General features: G+C 59.4%; 1 protein-coding gene across 1 annotated transcript in view; it reads left to right on the top strand.

Moving 5' to 3' along the window:
* The window catches only part of DNAH10 (dynein axonemal heavy chain 10), a 95,576-nt gene extending 74,503 nt beyond the window's left edge, over positions 1-21,073 (top strand). The window contains 22 exon segments of the mRNA XM_090257848.1: positions 2,610-2,791; positions 3,770-3,906; positions 4,524-4,741; positions 5,954-6,175; positions 6,414-6,561; positions 7,185-7,464; positions 8,379-8,608; positions 9,714-9,987; positions 10,577-10,681; positions 10,979-11,133; positions 11,803-11,957; positions 13,165-13,348; positions 13,751-13,951; positions 14,615-14,824; positions 14,929-15,024; positions 15,492-15,663; positions 16,126-16,257; positions 16,415-16,626; positions 16,713-16,880; positions 19,317-19,497; positions 20,136-20,281; positions 20,720-21,073. Of these exon segments, the coding sequence (XP_090113974.1) occupies positions 2,610-2,791; positions 3,770-3,906; positions 4,524-4,741; positions 5,954-6,175; positions 6,414-6,561; positions 7,185-7,464; positions 8,379-8,608; positions 9,714-9,987; positions 10,577-10,681; positions 10,979-11,133; positions 11,803-11,957; positions 13,165-13,348; positions 13,751-13,951; positions 14,615-14,824; positions 14,929-15,024; positions 15,492-15,663; positions 16,126-16,257; positions 16,415-16,626; positions 16,713-16,880; positions 19,317-19,497; positions 20,136-20,281; positions 20,720-20,866 (3,955 nt within the window). The 3' untranslated portion in view covers positions 20,867-21,073.
* The last annotated feature ends 14 nt before the right edge of the window (positions 21,074-21,087 follow it).

Below are 21,087 nucleotides of genomic sequence, written 5' to 3'. Positions count from 1 at the left end.
TGGCAGAATGGCGCTGGCTGTCCTTTCCGAGGGGCGGAGCGGCACTCCTTGTGGACGGCTGTGCCTCTGCTGTTCGCCTATTAGCGACACGTGGGAACTAGAATGGGACGTTCAGCTGGTCCCAGAGCAGAGGCCTGAGTCCCTTTGCAGGCCACCCGGAGATGCTGCTGCTGTCAGCAGGACGGTCGCTGGTCCCAGTGAAGGTTTGAGGGGGCCACTGGGACGCTGCAGTTCAGACTGAGGCGCCAGAACAAAGCGGCACGCATCCGAGCGGCGCTGCGGGAGGGACCCGTGTGCACACTGTCAGGGGAGACGCCCAGCCGCCGGGCGGCTGTGGGAGCCGTGGGCACTGCACGCACGTCAGCGGCGTCAGGACTGGTGAGGGCGGAGTCGGGGAGGAGTTTTGAAGGGCATTCATTTGGAGAGAGGGAGCTGTGAGTCACCCCAGAATCCAAGGGGGCGGGCGAGAGAGAGTTTCCACGGGTCCGTGTGGGAGGTGGATAAGCGTCCCCGGCCATTGGACCGTGTGCCCGTGTCACCCTGAGACAGGTGTGAGGCGCCCAGCTCACCCTGAGAGAGCAAAGGTGGCCTGTGGCCTGAAAGGAGTAGTTTTAAAGTATGTAATTATTGGCACAGGTCATATGATCACGCATGGCTTTGCTTCTTAGTGGCTGTGTGACCTTTGGCGAGTCACCTAACCTCTCTGTGCTGTGGATGATGATGACTGTCCCACGACAGGGTGGTCAGGGAAGGATCTGTCACTCAAACCACTGTGACTGGGGGGAGGGATTCGCCGGCTGTAAGACAGGCAAGAGGAGCCTCCCGGAGACTGGCAGCAGCTGGGCCCCCGGGCAGAGCCGGCAGTCAGGGAGTCTGGGGTCGAGTGAGGGAGGGCGGTGGGACTGGGTTTGTGAGGGTTGTTCCCCTCAGAGAGGGCAGCACGTTACCTCCCTCTCATCCGTGAGTTTCTTTCCGAGAGAAGAAAGGCAGCGCATGAAACAAGTGTCTCCACCCCCCAGACTTGCAGCCTTGGTACCGGGGACACCTCCGCTGTCCGTCTGGCCTTGTGTGCTGGGGAAACGAGGGTCCAGGAACGCTCTGTAAGCCGAGCAGAGAACTTCACTTTCACGGACTCGCAGGTCTCTGAAGTGTCGGTCCCGCCTCCGTGTTATAGATTAGAAAACAGAGCCAAGGACGCTCCTCACGGGGCCAGGGGCTCGGGACCCTTCACAGAGGCCTGGGCCTTCCCTCTTGTGTCTGAAACGGTCTCGCTGACTCTTCCCCCGACGGCTGAGAGCACAGCGGCCTGGGTCCGCCTTCACGGGCCCCAGGGCCCTTTTACAGACAGCTGACAGTGCCGCCTGCTCACGCTGCTGACTCGGGACCACTGCGTTAATCATCGGGCTTTGTGCTGGAGACACTGCCCTGACTTGTCTTCATGCTGCGGCTCCCTCTCTCGTTTGCAGGACGGTGGGGGGCGGGGAGGGGTGGTCGCCCAGCCCAGGAAGTCTCCACACTGCGGCACTGGTGCGGTAGGGTTCTAGCCCTCCCTCCGCTGGGTCATCTGGCCTCCGACTGCGATGGCTGGACCGCTGCCTGCTCCTCCTGCTGCTCTGTGCCCTCCAGGGGCTTCTGCCATCTCCTGCTCTTCTCCTCTGTTCCTTTGCCTTTTCTTCATCATTTCCTTTGGCTTCCACCTCTCTCCACCGCCCTGGTGTCCACGCGACTGTGGCTCCCACAGGCTCGCCCAGCAGGGCACAGCCGTGTGGCCCCTCTGGGTCTCTGCCTCACGCTGCCGTGCCCCCCTGTTCCTTTGGGTTTCCAGCTCCCGGAGGGCAGAGAGCACCGTGAACCTGAGTGTCAATGACAGTCTAGTCTCATCAAAGACAAAGAGAACGGGGAAGGGGTGACCCAGCCCGGAAGGGGACCAGGATGTGGAGACCCCAGGCCCCATAGTCTGTGTGAACAGAGGCAGGCCGTCCATGCGCTGGGGCCCTGCTCTTCATCTGGTAAACGGGGAAGAGGCCGATGGTGGTGATGATGGTGACGATGATGATGGTGGTGGTGATGATGGCACTAATGACAGTGGCTCCCATTGAGTCTGAGGAATCACCCCAGGGTGTAATTAAAAATGCAGGTTCTGCCCTGACTGGTGTGACTCAGTGGGTTGAGCGTTGTCCTGCAAAACTGGAAGGTGGTTGGTTCAATTCCTGGTCAGGGCACGTGCCTGGGTTGCAGGCCAGGCCCCTGGTTGGGGCATTTGAGAGGCAACCGATCGCTGTTTCTCTCCCTCTCTCTCTCCTTCCCGTCCTCTCTCTCTAAAAATAAATAACATCTTTAAAAAAATGCAGGTTTTCCAGCTGCGCCCTGGCCTACTGATGGAGACACCCCTTGGGGTGGCCGGGTGTGTACTTACTGACACGCCTGCTGTGATTCTGATGCACAGTCAGGTTCCAGGGGCCTGGGCTGGCCCCCGATGGATGAGACACCAAACCTGCTCTCGGAGAAGCTCGCCCCCAGAGCCCAAGTTCAAGTTGGGGTGTGGCTTCCTTCGCTTCCATGCAACGTCACCCCAGGGCTCTCACCCAGGCCATGTCCCTGCCCCGCAGGTCCTTCGCCAAGCCCCCGAAGCAGGTGCAGACGGTGTGCGAGTGCATCCTCATCATGAAGGGCTACAAAGAGCTCAACTGGAAGACCGCCAAGGGCATGATGTCCGACCCGAACTTCCTGCGGTCGCTCATGGAGATGGACTTCGACTCAGTCACCCAGAGCCAAGTTAAAAACATCAGAGGTGAGCGCAGAGAAGCGTGGAAGGGCCGGGGCAGTTCTCGGTTCGGCAGGGTCGTCTCTGGGGTAGGATGGAGAGGCAGGAGGGGGCTTGTTGCAGGCCGACCCTCCTGTGCGGCCACCTGGTGGCGCCATGGCCCTGTGGATGGAGTGGGCGGGAGGCTGGTTCCCAGAGGAAGATGGTGGCACCGTCACAGGAGGCAGGAGGGTGGGCGCTGGCTGGGTGCGTGTGCAGCTCCGCAGCTGCTCTGGTTCTGCCTGGAGGGAAACAGGACGGCCCCGTGGGGCTCTGAGCAGCCTCGTCTTCTGCACGTCCTGTCTGATGGGGGCGGACGTGGGGGCGGGGATAGCTCACCCACGGCCCACCCTGCAGCCTGGGTCACAAACACCCGGATTCCCGCCCGGCCCGAGGCTGGCCCTGCCCAGGCCCCGAGCCCGCAGGGCGACGTCTGTGCGCGTCCACAGCGTCGCTGTTTACCCCGACGTTTGCACGGAGCTGTACCCTCAAGGCTGTTATACAGCCACTTGAAAAAAACCTAAATGAGACACAAAGGGGAGCGGCAGCTACAAACCCCAGGGAACGGTCTTGACCCGGACACGTGGTGAGATGGGAAGGCGCCGGGGTTGGGGGTGCGTGTCGGGCGGCCGTGACCTGCTGTGGCCCGCGAGTCCTGGCCCGCTGCCCGCTCCCGGCCACCGTGGGGCCCAGGTCGGAGGCCCCACGTGCCCCGGTGCGCCTGGGTCGCAGGACGCTCTGGGTGGCAGCAGCCTGCCCTCACTCACACCTTCAGCGCCCTCTGGCGCAGAACACACTTGGGGTTGGACCGACCCTGCTGTCTGTGGGGCAGCAGCCTGGGCCGCTCCCGATGACTGAGGGACAGGGACTGACCGCACTTGCCCTGCCCACGGCAGCCCGGCTCCCACTCCACCTCGCAGGACGCGGCTGGGCGCTCGTCACAGTCGCCGCGTCTTTGACCTGCAGGTCTCCTGAGGACCCTCAGCACCACGACCGAGGAGATGGAGGCTGTGAGCAAAGCAGGCCTGGGCATGCTGAAGTTCGTCGAAGCCGTCATGGGCTACTGTGACGTCTTTAAAGAAATCAAGCCCAAGAGAGACAAGGTACTGGTCCTGCGTGAGACGCAGACGCTGCCCGCAGGGACGGTCGGGCGTCAGACTGAGCGTGTCCGCCGCTTTGCTGGCAGAACTCGGGCGGGCTCTGGTGTGAAGCCCACACACGAGCTTTCCCAGTAACTGGGAACTGCGTGCGCACTCTCGTCGGGACAGAACGGGCCTGACCGAGACGGTGGCCAGAAGGCCTCCAGTGTGGGTGGTGGGCAGCAGGGTCAGAGGCGCTCGGAGTCACTGTCTGGGGCCAGAGCAGGGTGCTTGGCCGTGGGGCTGGTAGCTCGTGGCTGTGGGTGCTGTCTGCGCCCTGGGTAGCAGCATCCCGGGCTCTGCCCACTGGTGCCACTGTCCCTGCCCCCAAGTTCCAGCCACTGAAACGGTCCGCGGATATTGTCCTGTGTGCCCTGAGGAGAGGACCGCCGGGTCAGAGTAACACAAAAAGCCCCCGATAAAAAGGGAACCGGGAGGCCGCGGCTGTCACTGGAGCCACGCTTTGATGTTTGCCTTGTGACCCAGAATTGTGTCGCTCAGAGAGCTCAGAGCCCAGGGGGGCACCGCTGTCCCTGCCCAGGACCAGCCTCTTCCCGACTGGTCTGCCCGTCCTCACGCAGGTGGCCCGGCTGGAGCGGAACTTTTACCTCACGAAACGCGAACTGGAGAGGATCCAGAATGAGCTGGCAGCGCTCCAGAGAGAGCTGGAAGCGCTGGGAGCCAAGTATGAGGCCGCCATCCTGGAGAAGCAGAAGCTGCAGCAAGAGGCCGAGATCATGGAGCGGCGGCTGATCGCGGCCGACAAGCTCATCTCCGGCCTGGGGTCTGAGAACGTCAGGTCAGTGGGCCCCACGCGCCGACGGCCCACCGTGGAGCTCCGTGGTCTGTGCGCGCGTGTCAGCAGCGGGGCCCTCGCCGCGCGGAGTCTGTGCCGCGTTCTCAGCTGAGAGCCGTGCGGGAGTCTGATATCTGATCGCCGTGTCTGCGGCTGGCTAAGGGCCATGCTCCGGTGGTGTTCTTAGTCGCCGAGTGTTATTTACTAAGTGACTATCAAGGGTCCGGGAGGCAGAGCCGCTGTGGGGATGGGGAGAAGCCAGCGCCTCCTGTAGTGCCTCGCGCCCTGGGAACGGCCGGCCGCTTCTTGGCGACCACTAAGCCCGGGTCTCTCGGGATGGGTCTGGCGGAGGAGCCCCCTCTGTCACTGGACGCTGGTGCCTTGTGCAGTCCAGAGCTTCTCCCGAGGCGGCGGGATCGTTTGACGCTTATGGGCCACGTGGCCGCCCTGGTCCACGGGATGGGACAGTAGTTTCTAACCCCGCACCTGCAGACGAGCTGGCGTGGAAAAGACTGGGAGAACCGTTCGCTTATGCGAAACACCATGGTTCCTGTTTGTCAAACCCGGAAGGCCTTGGGCATTTACCAGAAAAGGCCAAATGAAATACCGCTTTTATTTCGGGTAGAATTGTGTCACCAAACTGGACCAGAGATTTTGAGCTCTGCCAGACGTGTTTATAAGTAACGGACTGAGCGTTCAGAAACAGCGCGATTACTACTTAACCCTTTGAGTGCCAGGTGTCATTTGAAATTTGGCTCAATATGAGAAAAAGTTATATCAATACATAACCTGAGGTACAAAAAGAACAAAACATAAAATATGAATTATCCCATTGTTCTTTACGTTTATAGCCATCAAAGAAAGAGTCGCTGGGAGCAACGCTGGCGCTTTTGGGAAGATTTGTCGGCGTCGCTCACAGCGACGTTGGCACTCAAAGGGACTGTAAACAGCTGTGAGGCAAACTGTGTCCCACAAACATTTTTGAGGCCCCTGTTAGGTGCTAGGTTCTGCCGAGCCTTGGAACTGAATAGTTTTTAAAACACTGGGTTTGTAGGAGAAGCGGCAGAATGAGCTGGCAGTCTCTAAAGGACAAGGACATCTCAAAAAGTTTCCTCTGGCTACGCGCATTAGCAGGGGTCAGGCTGGTTCTTCTAGAACGTTCCTTTAGATTGGGCCGGAAGGTAGCAGCTTACCGCAGCCCCCGTCCTGCGCCAGGTGGCTGAACGACCTGGACGAGCTGATGCGCCGGCGGGTGAAGCTCCAGGGGGACTGCCTGCTTTGCGCGGCGTTCCTGAGCTACGAGGGCGCGTTCACGTGGGAGTTCCGCGACGAGATGGTCTATCACGTTTGGCTGAAGGATATCCTGGAGCGGGAGATTCCCCTGAGCCAGCCCTTCCGGTTAGAGAGCCTGCTCACGGACGACGTGGAGATCAGCAGGTGTGTGTGTGTGGTGCTGAGCCCGGGGGACAAGGGGTGCCTCAAGCTGGGGTCCCCGTGGGTGTACCCCTCGCGGGACATAGCACGGGGTGCACTGCAAATGCAGCTCCCATACTCTGAGGAGGGTTGAGCAGTTTCGGGATTGGTAGGTTGTTCTGGAAGGCTGACCCTTTCCCCATTAATCCTCGGTTCACAACTTGGCAAGAAAAATGGATTTTCCTGCCGCTGCCCCTTCCAGGTGGGGCTCCCAGGGACTGCCCCCCGATGAGCTCTCCGTTCAGAACGGCATTCTCACCACCCGGGCTAGCCGCTTCCCCCTCTGCATCGACCCGCAGCAGCAGGCCCTCAACTGGATTAAGAGAAAAGAGGAGAAAAACAACCTGCGGGTATGGCTGGGCCTCCCTTGGCCACCTCTGCCCTCCCTGCCCTGCACAGGGCACAGCCCAGCTCCACCACCTCTTCTCCAGGCATTCCCCGGCCTCCAGCACACCCCGCTGAGATGCCACGGCTCTGAGCCCCAAGCGGAGCCCCCCAGCCCCTGCCGAGTCTCGAGGGCAGAGGACCCCTGGGCTTTACTCCGCTCTTGCTCTGTGCATTGCCCCTCAGGCTGTGAGCAGCTTGAGGGCGGACTTGGAGCTCTGCTCATCCTCGTGTCCCCTCCATCAGCGGTCTCCAACCTTTCTGGCGTCAGGGACTGCTTTTGTGGAAGACCATTCTTCCATGGACCGGGGTCGGGGGATGGTTTCAGGGTGACTCAAGCTCACCTCCTGCCGTGCGGCCCGGAGGTTGGGGACCCCACCCTGCACAGTGCAGGGCTTGGTGGCCCTAGGTGCTCAACCGCTTTGTTTGGGAAGGAGTGGGAGCGGGCTTGGGTAGGATAGAATCCACACCCCACGCGACTCACCCATCTGAAATGCCGTGCAGGGGCTCTCAGTGGGTTCACCGAGCTGTGTGACGTCACCGGAGTCAGCGCTTACCTCACTCGGCCTCCGCCTCTCCTGCCCTCCAGGTCGCCTCCTTTAACGACCCTGACTTCCTCAAGCAGCTGGAGATGTCCATCAAGTACGGGACACCCTTCCTGCTCCAGGACGTGGACGAGTCCATCGACCCTGTGATCGACGACGTCCTGGAGAAGAACGTCAGAGTCTCCCAAGGGCGGCAGTTCATCTCCCTGGGGGACAAGGAGGTGGACTACGACTCCAACTTCAGGCTCTACCTCACCACCAAGCTGGCCAACCCCCGATACAGCCCGTCTGTGTTCGGGAAGGCCATGGTGATCAACTACACCGGTAAGGGCCTGCAGAGCCCCGTGCAGAGGCAGGCGGTCGCCATGGAGACCGCAGCAGTCACAGGTCGCCATTGCGTCCAGCGACCTCGGCTCATCCTCTCAGTCACATCTGAACCAGTCGGTTCCTAGTGACCAAACAACACCGAGCTCTGAGCCTTGAGGTGGCTGAGTCTGGACAGGGGGCTCAGATACGCAGGCTGGGAGGGAGGTGAGACCCCTCTCAGCTGGGCAGGAAGTCCTGCTGTGTGTGTGTGTGAGTGTGTGTGTGTAAGAGTGAGTGTGTGCATGTGTGTGTGTGAGTGTGGGTGCGTGTGTGTGTGTAAGAGTGTGTGTGTGCATGTGTGTGTGAGTGCGTGTGTGAGTGTAAGAGAGTGTGTGTAAGAGTGCATGTGTGTGAGTGTGGGTGCGTGTGTGAGTGCGTGTGTGTGTGCGTGCATGTGTGAGGGTGAGTGGGTGAGTGTGTAAGAGTGTGAGTGTGTGTGTGCATGCGTGAGTGGGTGCGTATGTGAGTGTGCGTGCATGCGCGTGTGTGTGCGCGTGCGTGTGTGTGAGAGTGTGTGTGTGTGTGTGTGTGTCCTGCATAACCGAGGTCTCTTAGGGACTAAGTGCCATTTCCTAGGCTCATCACCAGGCTCTCAAAGAGGTTAACAGGTGGGGATGCCTTGCTCTATGGTTCTGAACGCGGAGCGTCTTCGCTCTGTCCACCGCTCTGCAGGGCGGCGGTTCCATTTCGGTCAGACATGTTTCACCTGGTGACTTCAGAGCGATTGGGTCAGGAGGGCGAGTCCTTGTGTCCCTGAAACGCTGGCTCACGCCCACCCTCAGCTTGCCCTAGGCACAGTAGCGCTAGCAAGAAGACATGGCGACCAGCTTGTCAGGGGACACAGCAGTGAGGGCCACCCTGTCCCCCTGCAGTCACGCTGAAGGGCCTGGAGGACCAGCTGCTGAGCGTGCTGGTGGCCTTCGAGAGGCACGAGCTAGAGGAGCAGAGGGAGCACCTCATTCAGGAGACGAGCGAGAACAAGAACCTCCTGAAGGACCTGGAGGACTCCCTCCTTCGGGAGCTGGCCACCTCCACGGGGAACATGCTAGACAACGTGGAGCTGGTGCACACTCTGGAGGAGACCAAGTCCAAAGCCACGGAGGTATCGGCTGTACGGGAGATGCCCTGAGCTCAAGAGAACCAGACTCCATGAGGGCCTTGTTCATGGTCCCAGGTCTTAGAATTGGAGGCTTTGGGGGTGCTCTCGTCGGGCCTGGGCTTTGGGTTGCCTGAGGGTTTGCCTGGCGAGAAATGGCCCCTCTGCTGGGGTGTGCTCAGGGAGGGTTACCCTGAAGATGACGCCAGTCCCGCTCGGGCAGTAGGTCAGCCTCTTTCAGGTGAGAGTAACAGAAAACCCAGTGCTGCTTGGCTTAAGTCAAAAGGTAATTTATCGGCTTAGAAAACAGGAAGGTCCATGATGGCTTCCGGTAGGGCTGGATCCAGGACTCTAGACATATCATCAAGACTCAATTTCTCTCCATTCCTGGGCTGGGCCTTCTGCTGGCTTTATTCTCGGCCTCCCCGTGGAGCCAAGCTCCCCTTGTGGTCTGAAGATGATGTCTGGCCCCATGCCCTTTCAGGTTCGGGTCCAAAGGGAAGAGCGAGAATCTTTACCTGTCCCTATCGTGGAGTTCCTGAGAGGCATTTAAGTCACGTGCTCACTCCAAACGAGTCCCATGGCCTGGGGGTGGCCTGGGGGTGTACCTGCGGGATGGGCTGGGCCTCAGTCACATGCCCCTCCTGCAGCTGGGGAAGCTGTGATCCTCCAAGTAAAACTCAGCAGCTGTTGTTAGAGGAAGGGACCGCTGGAGTCCCCCACGTCTCGTGAGGACTGGAGCTTCTCAGGGGTTTTTGGGCTGCCCCTCCCACTCCCACCCTCTACCTTCGTACATTACTGTTTTACAGACTTTATTTTATTTACTTACTTATCTATGTTTAGAGAGAGGGGTAGGGAGGGAGAGAGGGAGAGAAAAATCAATTGTTTGCCTCCCACAGGCCCCCACTAGGGACCCAGCCCGCAACCCAGGCCTGTGCCCTGCCTGGGAATCAAACCAGCGACCCTGCGGTTCTCAGGCTGGCGCTCAGCCCACTGAGCCACAGCAGCCGGGGCTTTGGCTTCTTACTGTCTCACCCACTTTATGGTCCCCTTGGTGGCGGGTGTGAGGCCTCCCGTTCCCCTGGTGACGTGCACCCCCCCCCCCCCTCAGGTGTCCGAGAAGCTCCGGCTGGCGGGGAAGACCGCCTCGGACATCGACAGGCTGCGGGACGGCTACCGGCCGGCCGCGCGGCGGGGCGCTGTCCTGTTCTTCGTGCTGTCCGGGATGGCGCTGGTGAACGCCATGTACCAGTACTCCCTGAGCGCCTTCCTTGAGGTCTTCGGGCTGTCGCTGAAAAAGTCGCTGCCGGACTCCATCCTGATGAAGCGACTGAGGAATATCATGGACACGCTGACCTTCAACATCTATAACTATGGCTGCACAGGTGAGCACCCCGTGCGCGGCCTCCGCTGTCTCCGTCCACATGCCGGGTGGGCCTGGGACCCGCTGGGCGCCTCACTGCACCGTCCTGTCCCCTTCAGAGGCTCTCTCCCGCCGCAGCCCCGACCAGGGTCCCGGGGTCCTGGGCTCAGGGCTCCCTAACGGGGGCTGGGCGGGCATGGAACAGGGCGCGGACTGTCATTCCCGTGGGGCTCACCCAGGGAAAGGCGAGCTGAGACCACGGACCTCAGCGCAGGCGGCTTCCCCTTCCAGGAACGCATTTCTCCTGCTGGGAAGAACTCGAGTGGGCTGCCCCCTGCTGTGGGTGCGATGTCCATCCTCCACCGCAGAGATGGGCAGCCCGGCCCGCAGGCTGCCTCTGGCCACTGCCGGCTTTTATAAATGAAGTTTGATTAGCGCGCAGTCGTAGACCAGGCACGACTTGTAAATGGGGCCCCGTGAGGGCCAGTCGCAGCCGTGCCATCCAGGGGTTCCGTTACATCCCTCTCACATGTGTGAGCACGTTGTGCCTAAGACGCTCAGGTTTGAAAACAATCTTTAAAAGTCAGCGCCCAGCTGCTGTTTCACTGCAGGGCTGTTTGAGAGGCACAAGCTGCTCTTCTCGTTCAATATGACCATCAAGATCGAGCAAGCCGAAGGCAGAGTTCCCCAGGAGGAATTAGACTTCTTTCTGAAAGGTGAGCTGGCCTCTCTTCATCCACGTGTGTATAGGGCTCGGCTGCCCGTCGCGCTTGCTGTTAAATGTTTCCGTGGGCAGTCAGCCTCAAAAACGGGCCGGGGCCGACGCGGGGCAGCCATCGCCTGCGGGTGCCCGGAGGCTGGAGTCCCAGGTGGGGACACAGGCAGCCCACGCCTCCGTCCCTTCCCAGCCGCCTTGTCCAGGGCATTTGTCCCATGAGGGACCCCCGGACAGAGCCGCCTGCTCCCCTGGTGTGTCGGTGTCGGCTGTCGACTCCTCCTCCTGTTGTGATTAGGAAACATTTCCCTGGAAAAAAGCAAACGGAAAAAGCCCTGCCCCTGGTTGTCCGACCAGGGGTGGGAAGACATCATGCTTTTATCGGAGATGTTTTCGGACCGCTTCGGGAGTCTTCCTGAGGATGTTGAGAAACACCCGGCTGTCTGGCAGGAGGTGAGCTCACGTTCTCTCCTCCTACCCTTCCCTGCACGTCTGCTCTCCAGACTTAACCTGTAGCCTGACTCCTCGTGAGTGCAGAGATGTTCCTTTGGGGAAACCAGTCCGAGTGTAATCAGGGCCCTCTAATTCCCTGGATAGAGTTCTTCTTTATGTGTTAGTTCAGCTAGCTTTGTGGGAGGACCATCATCCTTCCATTCATCCATCCTCCCATCCACCCTTCCATCCATCCATCATCCATCCACCATCCATCCATCCAGCATCCATCCATCCATCCGTCCATCATCCATCCATCATCCATCCATTCATCATCCATCCACCATCCATCTATCATCCATCCATCTATCATCCATCCATCCGTCCATCATCCATCTGTCCATCCACCCACCCACCCACCCAGCAGCCAGGAAATACTTCCTGAGCATCTGCCATGAACACATCCCTTGAAGGACACCAGGGGACTCAACAGTGAGTAAGGCTCAGACTGTCCTTTCCTGAAGTGCATAGTTTTGGGTAAAAAGTTACAGCTCTGACGAGAAGTGGCACTGATGTTCATACTCCTACAGGTTTCCCCCCTTGACCGTGGCTTTGGGACCGTCACATAAAGGTGGGGGCCTGTGTCACTGCCTGGCTGATGCCACCGCAACTGTGCTTTGCTCTCCCCAGTGGCAGGCCCTGGATTCGCTCGAGCAGTCCCCACTCCCCTTGGGTTACGACCGCAGCATCACCCCTTTCCAGAAGTTGCTGGTTCTGCGCTGTTTCCGTGTCGATCGGGTCTATCGGGCCGTCACCGACTATGTGACTGTCACAATGGGGGAGAAGTAAGTGCAGCATCCGGGTCTGCCTGGACCCTGCTGTGGGGCCGCCCCCACCTGCGCTCCCTGATGGCAGCGGGTGGCCAGCTCCGGAGAGAACCGCCGTTGGGAGTGATTTCATAGCCAGTCTAGGGAAACACGGTGTGAGAGGCACGCAGGGCATTAAGAAAGACACAGGTGACGTTAATTTTAATAACATTATATGTAACTCATATACTAAAATATTAATTCAACATGGAATTTTCTGAGATATTGTGCATATTTCTTGGGTGTTGAGGATTAAAATCTCATGTGGATTCCCACTCGGTGCTCATCTCAGGTGACAGTCACCCCTTGGGCCAGCACTGCGGGTGCCTAAGGTGACAGCCGCACTTCAGGCCAGAGCCGCGGGTGCCTCAAGCCTGGTACCTCAGATGTGGTAGCTCACACGTGACCTGGTGGCCGCAGGTGATGGAAGCGAGTGAATAAAGTGGGTGGGGACCGTGGCAAACTGGAGGAGAGGGCAGGTGCTGGTGTGCTGCCCCTTCCCTCCTGCTGACCGACAGCAGGTGGCTGTGGGGACCCAGGCCCTCTGGCCCCTCAAAAGCAGCTAGAAACTCAGGTTTCTCCCCATCCTTATGAGCTTTTTTGTTTTTTTTAATTAATTTTTTAACAAGGTTACTTTATTTTATTTTTATTTTATTTATCTGTTTTTAGAGAGAGAGGAAAGGAGAAAGACAGGGAGAGAAACATCACTGTGCGGTTGCCTCTCATGTGCCCCCAACTGGGGACCTGGCCTGCAACCCAGGCATGTGCCCTGACTGGGAATCGAACCAGCAACACTTGGTTCGCAGGCCGACGCTCAATCCACTGAGCCACAGCAGCCAGGGCTCCTCATGAACTTTTAATTTTTAAAAATCTCGAGATGTGAGCCATTCAGGACACGCCTGTGGAGCTGTCCCTGTGGACCCTCTGGATTTTGTGCCAAGGGGATGTCCCCTGCAAGGCTGGCCTGGAGGCCCTCTGTCGGGGCCCTGGCTCCGTGCAGATCTGCTGACGCCGACACGGCTGTGCGGAGGGTGCAGAGAGGCCCGGCTCCCGGGCGTCCCCCTCCGGCGTGCATGGTGTGCTGCGCGGGAAGGGGATCCTGAGCAGGGCAGGCGGTGCAGGGAGCGCTGGCGGAGGGTGGGCCCAGCCCCCCGGAGCCCCCTGACCAGGAGAGCGCTCCCCGCAGGTACGTGCAGCCCCCGATGATCAGCTTCGAGGCCATCTTCGAGCAGACCACTCCCAGCTCGCCCATCGTGTTCATCCTGAGCCCCGGCTCTGACCCCGCCAGCGACCTCATGAAGCTCGCGGAGCGCACCGGCTTCGGGGGAAGCCGCCTCAAGTTCCTTGCCATGGGCCAGGGCCAAGAAAAGGTAACTTGTTGTTGGAAGGGGGACTCTAAAGCTGTGACGTCCCCGGCCCCCGCTAGGAAGCAGTGGAAATCTGGCTCTAAGCTCAGGGCCACCGCACACGCGAGCTGGAGGCCCGGGTACCAGATGCTGGGGCGACGTGGGTCTAAGGGGAGCTCAGTCCCGGGTCTGTGCTCTGAGGCTGCCCTGTGTCAGGGACGCTGGAGGCCTTAGGGCCACGGGAGGCTGTGGAGGGGCCCGGGCGCTCCCTTCCCTCCCAGGCTGGGACCAGCCCGCGCGCACAGGGGCCCTGAGGGAATTCTGACGTGCGTTCCCTGCTGCTGTTTGGGGGCTGGGTGGGTCTGGGAGAACACCGGGTGCCGGGGCCCCAGGACGCCAGCTCTGTCTCCTCTCCCGTCGGTGCAGCTGGCTCTGCAGCTGCTGGACACAGCGGTGGCTCGTGGGCAGTGGCTGATGCTGCAGAACTGCCATCTCCTGGTCAAGTGGCTGAGGGACCTGGAGAAGTCCCTGGAGAGGATCACCAAGCCCCACCCGGACTTCCGCCTGTGGCTCACCACGGACCCCACCAAAGGCTTCCCCATCGGGATTCTGCAGAAGTCCTTGAAGGTCTGGCTTCAGGGCAGATGCCAGCATACCCACAGCCCCGCTCCTCGGCTCACGACCCTCCGTCTGTGTGTGCGCGCGCGCGTGCTTAGAAATAAGCCTCGGATGCGGTTGGAACCTCCCGGATACCCCTTTCAATTCCATCCCTCCCTCCCTCTCCAGAGATAACCCACTGTCCCAAACTGGGTGGAAGGTACACCTCCCAAACGAAGCCTGGGTCAGTCTGCATGGGCCTCACATTCCTCCCCAGCGCCCCCCCCCACCCGCCGCCTGCAGCCCTCTGGCGGTCTGTGCAGACGTTTCCAGTGGCTGACACGCCCTGTTTAACTGGTTCTCCGGGGACATTTTGGAAAGGTTTTGTCATCTGTCTCTGGGGCTGGCGGAGGGAAAACGTACCTGTGCATTTTACACTTGAGGATTCCCCAGTTCAGAGAGAGGTTGGGGAACCTTCTCCAGGGCAATGGCTGAGCACCTGGCTGTTCTGAGAAGAACATCCACCCAGCCCCTTAAGTTCTCCTGGGCCCTCAATAAGACAGTTGCTATTTGGGAGGAGGGCAGACGGCCTCATGGAGATGAAGGGAAAGCCAGGAAGGCTGCGCTTGCATGCTCTTGGGAGCTGGGTACGGGCCTGTGGCTTCTGCCACCATCTGTGCCCTCCTCTGACAGGTGGTCACTGAGCCGCCCAATGGGCTGAAGCTCAACATGAGAGCAACTTACTTCAAGATCTCCCATGAGATGCTGGATCGGTGTCCGCACCCCGCGTTCAAGCCCCTGGTCTATGTGCTGGCGTTTTTCCACGCCGTGGTGCAGGAGAGGAGAAAGTTCGGGAAGATCGGCTGGAACGTGTACTACGACTTTAACGAGTCCGACTTTCAGGTGAACACGCGGCCGCTGCCTCGTCCTGGACCTGCCTCCCCGGCCGGCGGGACGGGAATGGCCGCGGGTCCGACTGTCGCTGAGCCTGGCCCTCCCCGTGTAAGGTCTGCATGGAGATTCTGAACACGTACCTGACGAAAGCCTTCCAGCAGCGGGACCCCCGGATCCCGTGGGGCAGCCTCAAGTACCTCATCGGGGAGGTAGGAATGTCTTGGGGGACCTTCCGTGAGCTGCCTCCCGGGGCCGGAGCGGGGCGTGCCTGGCGCCCTGGGGCGTGATTTCAGGGCCCCAGGTGACACACCCCTCTGTCCTTCCGCTGTCAGTCCGGGGCCCCCAGGCCTCCGTGAATGACCCCGGCTCATCGCCCAGCGGTCCTTGGCCTCAGGGACCCCCACCCGCACAGAGGTCTGGGCTTATCGCCCCGGAGATTCATGTTCTTGAGGCACAGGCAGCCGCGCCTCCTCATGCCTGAGGCGTGCCGGAGGGCCTGGCCCCTGTTCGGTGCCCGTGAGTGTCCACCCTGGGGTCCAGGACCCGGTGCAGAGCTCACGGGGTAGCATTCCCCGGTGGCCGGCACACGGCTCAAACAGGGACTCTGTTCCAAAGACAGAAGTGGCCGCTGGCGTGTCTGGTGGCCCTGTCGCCTGCTTCTCCCATGTAACCCCAGGTCATGTATGGAGGGCGGGCCATCGACAGCTTCGACCGGCGCATCCTGACCGTCTACATGGACGAGTACCTGGGGGACTTCCTCTTTGACACTTTCCAGCCGTTCCACTTCTTCCAGAACAAGGACGTGGACTATAAAATCCCCGCTGGCGACGTAAAGGAAAAATTTGTTGGTGAGATTTCTCAGGCATCAGGCAGTATTTTAGAAGCCTTTTCTGAGGGAGCCCGTACCTTGCAGCTGTTCTGTGCAGCCGGCCTGACGGCTCCTCTGTCCCCTCGCCTGGAGGGCTCCGTGGCTGGCAGGTGGGGTCTCTCGTGCCTCTGAGGGGCCCATCAGGCTCACCTCGGCCTCAGAGCTGATGGGGTTAGTTCAGCTTTCCTGTCCTGGAATGATGGCAAATGTGTCAGATTCTGCCTGGAAGGAAGGGCTGTCCTGCCCCGCCACCGCGCAGCTACTGAGCCATTTTCATAAAAGATGAACACAGGGCTGGGTTGGCTGGGCTGGTGTGGAGTTTTAATTAAGAGCATGTCACTAAGCAGTGGAAATGAGTCTTGTGTGTCGGGGACGTTGAGGCTGCGGGCCCCTGAAACCGAGGGGGGCGCACTGTGTGCCCTGTCTGTGTCTGTGACTGCAGAGGCCATCGAGGCGCTGCCACTGGCCAACACCCCCGAGGTGTTCGGTCTGCACCCCAATGCTGAGATCGGGTATTACACTCAGGCTGCACGCGACATGTGGGCCCACCTGCTGGAGCTGCAGCCTCAGACAGGTACAGGCCGCTGGGCGGACGGATCCAGGGCCCAGGGGTGTTGGTGCGAAGTGCCACTGTTTGTCCCTACAGCGTCCGTAGCGCGGTGGCTCTCCACGCACCAGAGGCTTGGGAGGCACCGCCCCGCGCTCCGATGCCTCGCTGTCCCTGCTTTCAGGGGACTCCAGCAGCGGCGTGAGCAGAGAGGATTACATTGGCCACGTGGCCCAGGACATAGAGAACAGGATGCCCAAGGTCTTCAACTTGGACCAGGTCAGGAAGCACCTCGGGGTGGGCATCTCCCCCACGTCGGTGGTGCTCCTGCAGGAGCTGGAGCGCTTCAACAAGCTGGTCGTCCGCATGGCCCGGTCCCTGGCCGAGCTGCAGAGGGTGAGCGTGTCCCTGACGGCGACTCCCGCCTGGACCTGGAGCCCGGTCTCCTGGTCCCCGGGCTGCCCACCCCCGTCTGTCCACAGGCCTTGGCCGGAGAGGACGGAATGAGCAGTGAGCTGGATGACGTCGCCCGGTCCCTGTTCATCGGGCAGATCCCTGCCATCTGGAGGAAGCTCGCCCCCGACACCCTCCAGTCCCTCGGGAACTGGATGCTGTACTTCCTGCGGCGGTCCAGTCAGTACACGTCCTGGGTAAGGTGGCGGCGCTGGCTCCTGGTACAGCCTCACGGCCCAGTGAGCACCCTGCGGGCACTCTGTGAGTGGTCTCTGATGCTTCAAGCCAGCGTGCCTCTCTCTTTCCTCCTTCCCCGGTCCGTCTTTAAGACCTGGAAGCGCACTACGCACAACTGGGCTTCCCCCTCTGAGAGTCTCGGCAGCTGCTCCATCTAAGCACCTCTAGATCCCGCTCGGTCTTTCTGACAGGCACCTCGTGTCCTTTGTGCTGGCGGACGTCTGGGCGGTTCCTGCCAGGTTTTTCTCTTCTCCCTCTTTGCTAGCACCAGCGACAGCCCAGGGCACACGTCTTAGGCGCTCCCGGGAGCGTGTTCCCAGGCACATCTCTGCGACGGGGGAGCTGGGTCAGAGAGTGTGCGTTTTAAATTCTGTGGCCTCGCCAGACGCTCTTCTAGATGGGTTGACCCCAGTGCCCGAGGTCGATGACCCCTCGTCCCCAGCAGCACCGGGTGTTCCTCGTGTTTTGAATCTCTTCTCCCTGATCATCAATAGTGATATCTAATTGCGGGGATGTGCATTTCTTCTTTTTTAAATCTTATTTTTCAATTACAGCTGACATACAATATTGTATTAGCTTCAGGTGTGCACCCCGGTGGTTAGACATGTAACTAAGTGGTCATCCCAGGCAGTCTCACACCCATGTGACACCACACGCAGTTCTTAGCATCTTATTGACTGTATTCCCTGTGCTGTGCCTCACTTCCCCACGACTGTCCTGTAACTGCCCGTTTGTGCTGTTAACCCCTCTGCCCTTCCACCCGGCCCCCGCTCCCCTCCCCTCTGGCCGCTGTCAGAACGTTCTCTGTGTCTGTGAGTCTGTTTCCGTTCCGCTGGTTCATTTGTTTTGCTTGTTAGATTCAGTTGTTGATATGGATCTATTGCCATTTTATTGTTCATAATTTTTATCTTTGTTTTTTCTTCTGAAAGAGCACCCTTTAACATTTCTCAGATTACTGGTTTGGTGGTGATGAAGTGACTTCCTTCAGCTTCACCTCGTCTGGGAAGCACTTCCTCTGCCCTTCCATCCAAATGACAGCTTTGCTGGGTAGAGGAATCTTGGTTGTAGGTCCTGGCCTTCTGGCCTGCAGAATATCTTTTGAGAAATCAGCTGACAGTAGGAGCTCCCTTGTAGGTAACTAACTGCTTTTCTCTGGCTGCTTTTAAGGTTCTCTCTCAGTCTGTCCCCTTGGGCATCTTAGTTAGAGTGTGTCTCAGTGTGGGCTATTTAGTGAGAGGTGCAGGCCCACTGAGGCCAGACACCGCTGGTTTGAGAGATTTTAGGAAAGTCTGAAGCTCGAGCCAGGACAGGCCATTCATAAGGAAAAGCAGTGGGAACAGTTTGGGTGGGCTCATGGGTTGGGTGGGGTGGGGTCTCAGTCTCAGATGTGGCACCTGCCTGCCGGCTCTGTGGGGGGAGGGCTCAGAAAAGGAACAATGGCTTCTGCCAGCACTTCTGTCGGGGAGAAAGCTGCCACCCACGCAGCTCTCGCCCCAATGCCAGACAAGTCGGTTCTCCCCCATATGTCGCTGGTGTCGGGGGCTCTGTCTCACTCAGCTAAAATCCCCGCTGGTTTTTGCAGCCAGAAGTTACGGGGATTTCTCTTCCTGGCTCTGGAACCCTGGGCTGGGACCCATTGCTCCTCATGAGGGACTTCCGCAGCCAAGATGTCACTCCAGGTTTTTATCCAGCACGTGTGGCTCTGGGACCAGCCCGTCCCATGTCTCCATCCCTCCCATCATCAGTCTCAATGTGGCTTCTTTACCCCTTAATTGTAGGAGTTCCATTCACTAGCTTCCTGGCAGTTCTGCATGACGGCTCTTCTGTAGTTGGTTGTAATTCTGGTGTAGTCTGAGGACGTGGGTGCTGGGTGCACCTTCACCGCCATCTTGACCACAGTCTGTACGTGCTGCTTAGACCATTGAGGCTGAGTGCGTGTTACACTTCCTGCTACTCTTTCTGTGAGTTGTCTTTTTGTAAGTTGGTTTCATCTGTGTCAAGTTCTCCATATCTCAGAGTTGATTTCTAAGAGATCTTTGCACATCAAAGAAATTGTCCTTTGTGTGCAGCTTGTCCCAAGTCTTTTGTGACTTCATGGTATTTATTTTCCATAGGACAGTTGTACATTTTTATATAGTCAGATATCAGTCTTTCCTTTTATGGCTCCTGGGTTTGTGTTCTTCACTCCAAGGTTATGGCACCCATTGAAGATTTGACCTGGTACTTTGTGGTCTTTTTTTATATCCCAGTCTCTGCTTCACCTGGGCCTTGGGGTCCAGCTTGCCTTTCTCAGTGGGCCACCAGTGGTCCCAACACCAGCCTTTTGCCACTAACATGAGCTGCGTCTTCTGTGATGAACTCACTGTCCGGTCAGCTCTGACCTCCCTTCTCTCCAGGTCACGGAGGGGGAGCCCGGCGTGATGTGGCTTTCGGGGCTGCACGTCCCCGAATCCTACCTCACGGCCCTGGTGCAGGCCACCTGCCGGAGGAATGGCTGGCCCCTGGACCGCTCCACCTTGTTCACACAAGTGACTAAGTTCCAAGATGCAGATGAAGTGACCGAGCGGGCAGGACAAGGTACAGTCAGCCCCTTACGGACCCACAGCCTCTCCTGTGGGGTCCCCCCTGAGTCACCCTGATTCTAAGGGATGAACGTCATGTGAGCCGGATGGGCCAGGCAGTGTCTGGAAGTTGCTGTGCTTCCACATGGCTGGGTCTGCGTGCCCTCCATTCTTGACATCTCCTGGGGAGACACCTCTGTTTCTGCACCACCCTCTCCTCTGAGACCGGGGCTGGTGCTGGGGGAGACCTGAACCACGCTCACCTGGCTGGTTTGTGGGAAGTGGGCTCCTGGGTCAGAATGGGATCTTTCCCAGGACTGGGTGACCAGGTGGCTTCCCTGGAGACCTTGAGGGGCCCAGGGCGTGGGTGCCAGAGACAGCGTGGGCTGGACTGGGACCGCCGCTGAGGCTGCAGCTTCACGTGCCTTTGACATTGGTCACGGACTGTGCCCGTTGTACCGGGGACGGCAGTTTCCCGGGGCCCCGTGGGCCTCGTCAGGGGACATTTAGCTGCAGCACCAACGCCCTCGCAGGCCCTCAGAGGTGGTTTATGGTGAGGATTCGGGACCACTCGGTGTGTCTAGCACAGGCACCTGTAAACTGTTCTGCAGCAGTGACAGGTGCCCCTGCACAGCCCCCACCTGGTCCCTCCAGGATGCTTCGTGTCGGGACTGTATCTAGAAGGCGCCGACTGGGATGTGGAAAGAGGCTGTCTGGTCAAGAGCAAGCCCAAGGTGCTGGTTGTCAACCTGCCGGTCCTGAAGGTCATCCCCATCGAAGCCCATCGCCTCAAGCTGCAGGTGGGAGGCCCGCCCGCTGCCCCCTGTCCCCTCCCCGCCCTTCATGTCTGCTCTCCTTCCGGCTGTAATTCCACAAGAGGTGGCGCAGGATCACACGCACGCACGCACGCACGCGGCAGACTCAAGCCGAGGAGCAGGCCCCGGGGAACTTCAGCAGAGACTGCTGGGTCCCGTTCAGTCCTGTGGGCAGCGGCCGAGGCGGAGCTCTCCCCGGCGCGAACAGCACGCCGCCTGCTCTGCCTGGCCTGGCCCCCTTTTAAGGAGCGTGTCCCCATTACATTCGCGAGGACCACCCTGCGAAGCCTCAGCCGCCTGTTTTCTCAGGCGCAGCCTTGCGGGGTGGGGGGGGGGTGCCCTCCGAGCGCCCAGGTGATGCACCGCACGCTCGGTGACGGGCCCCCTCTGTCCACGGGGCTCCTCAGGGTGTTGCCTTTGCAGAACACCTTCCGGACGCCCGTCTACACCACGTCCACCAGGAGGAACGCCATGGGCATCGGCTTGGTGTTTGAGGCCGACCTCTTCACCACAAAGCACCTCTCTCACTGGGTGCTGCAAGGGGTGTGCCTCACCCTGAATTCCGACTGACCCCCCGGGGCGAAGGGGATGGGTGAGCAACGGTCAAGTCTGCTGTCATTTCTCGGGGCCTCTCAAGAGGCGGGAGGGGACTGACAACACTTTTTATTTGAAAGCAGCAATTGTAATCTCTTTCCATCTAAATTAACCTGCATGGTTTTGTATTTGAAGCTGTTTTTTAAAGGATTCCGAAAAAGTAAATTCCAAAGGACATTTTAAGATGTTGAGTTTTT

This window comes from Furipterus horrens, unplaced genomic scaffold (genome assembly GCF_987537825.1).
Source record: "Furipterus horrens unplaced genomic scaffold, mFurHor1.1.pri manual_scaffold_11, whole genome shotgun sequence".
NCBI lineage: Eukaryota > Metazoa > Chordata > Mammalia > Chiroptera > Furipteridae > Furipterus > Furipterus horrens.
Note: the sequence above shows the minus strand (reverse complement) of the source record. Positions and strands in the feature narration are given on the sequence as shown.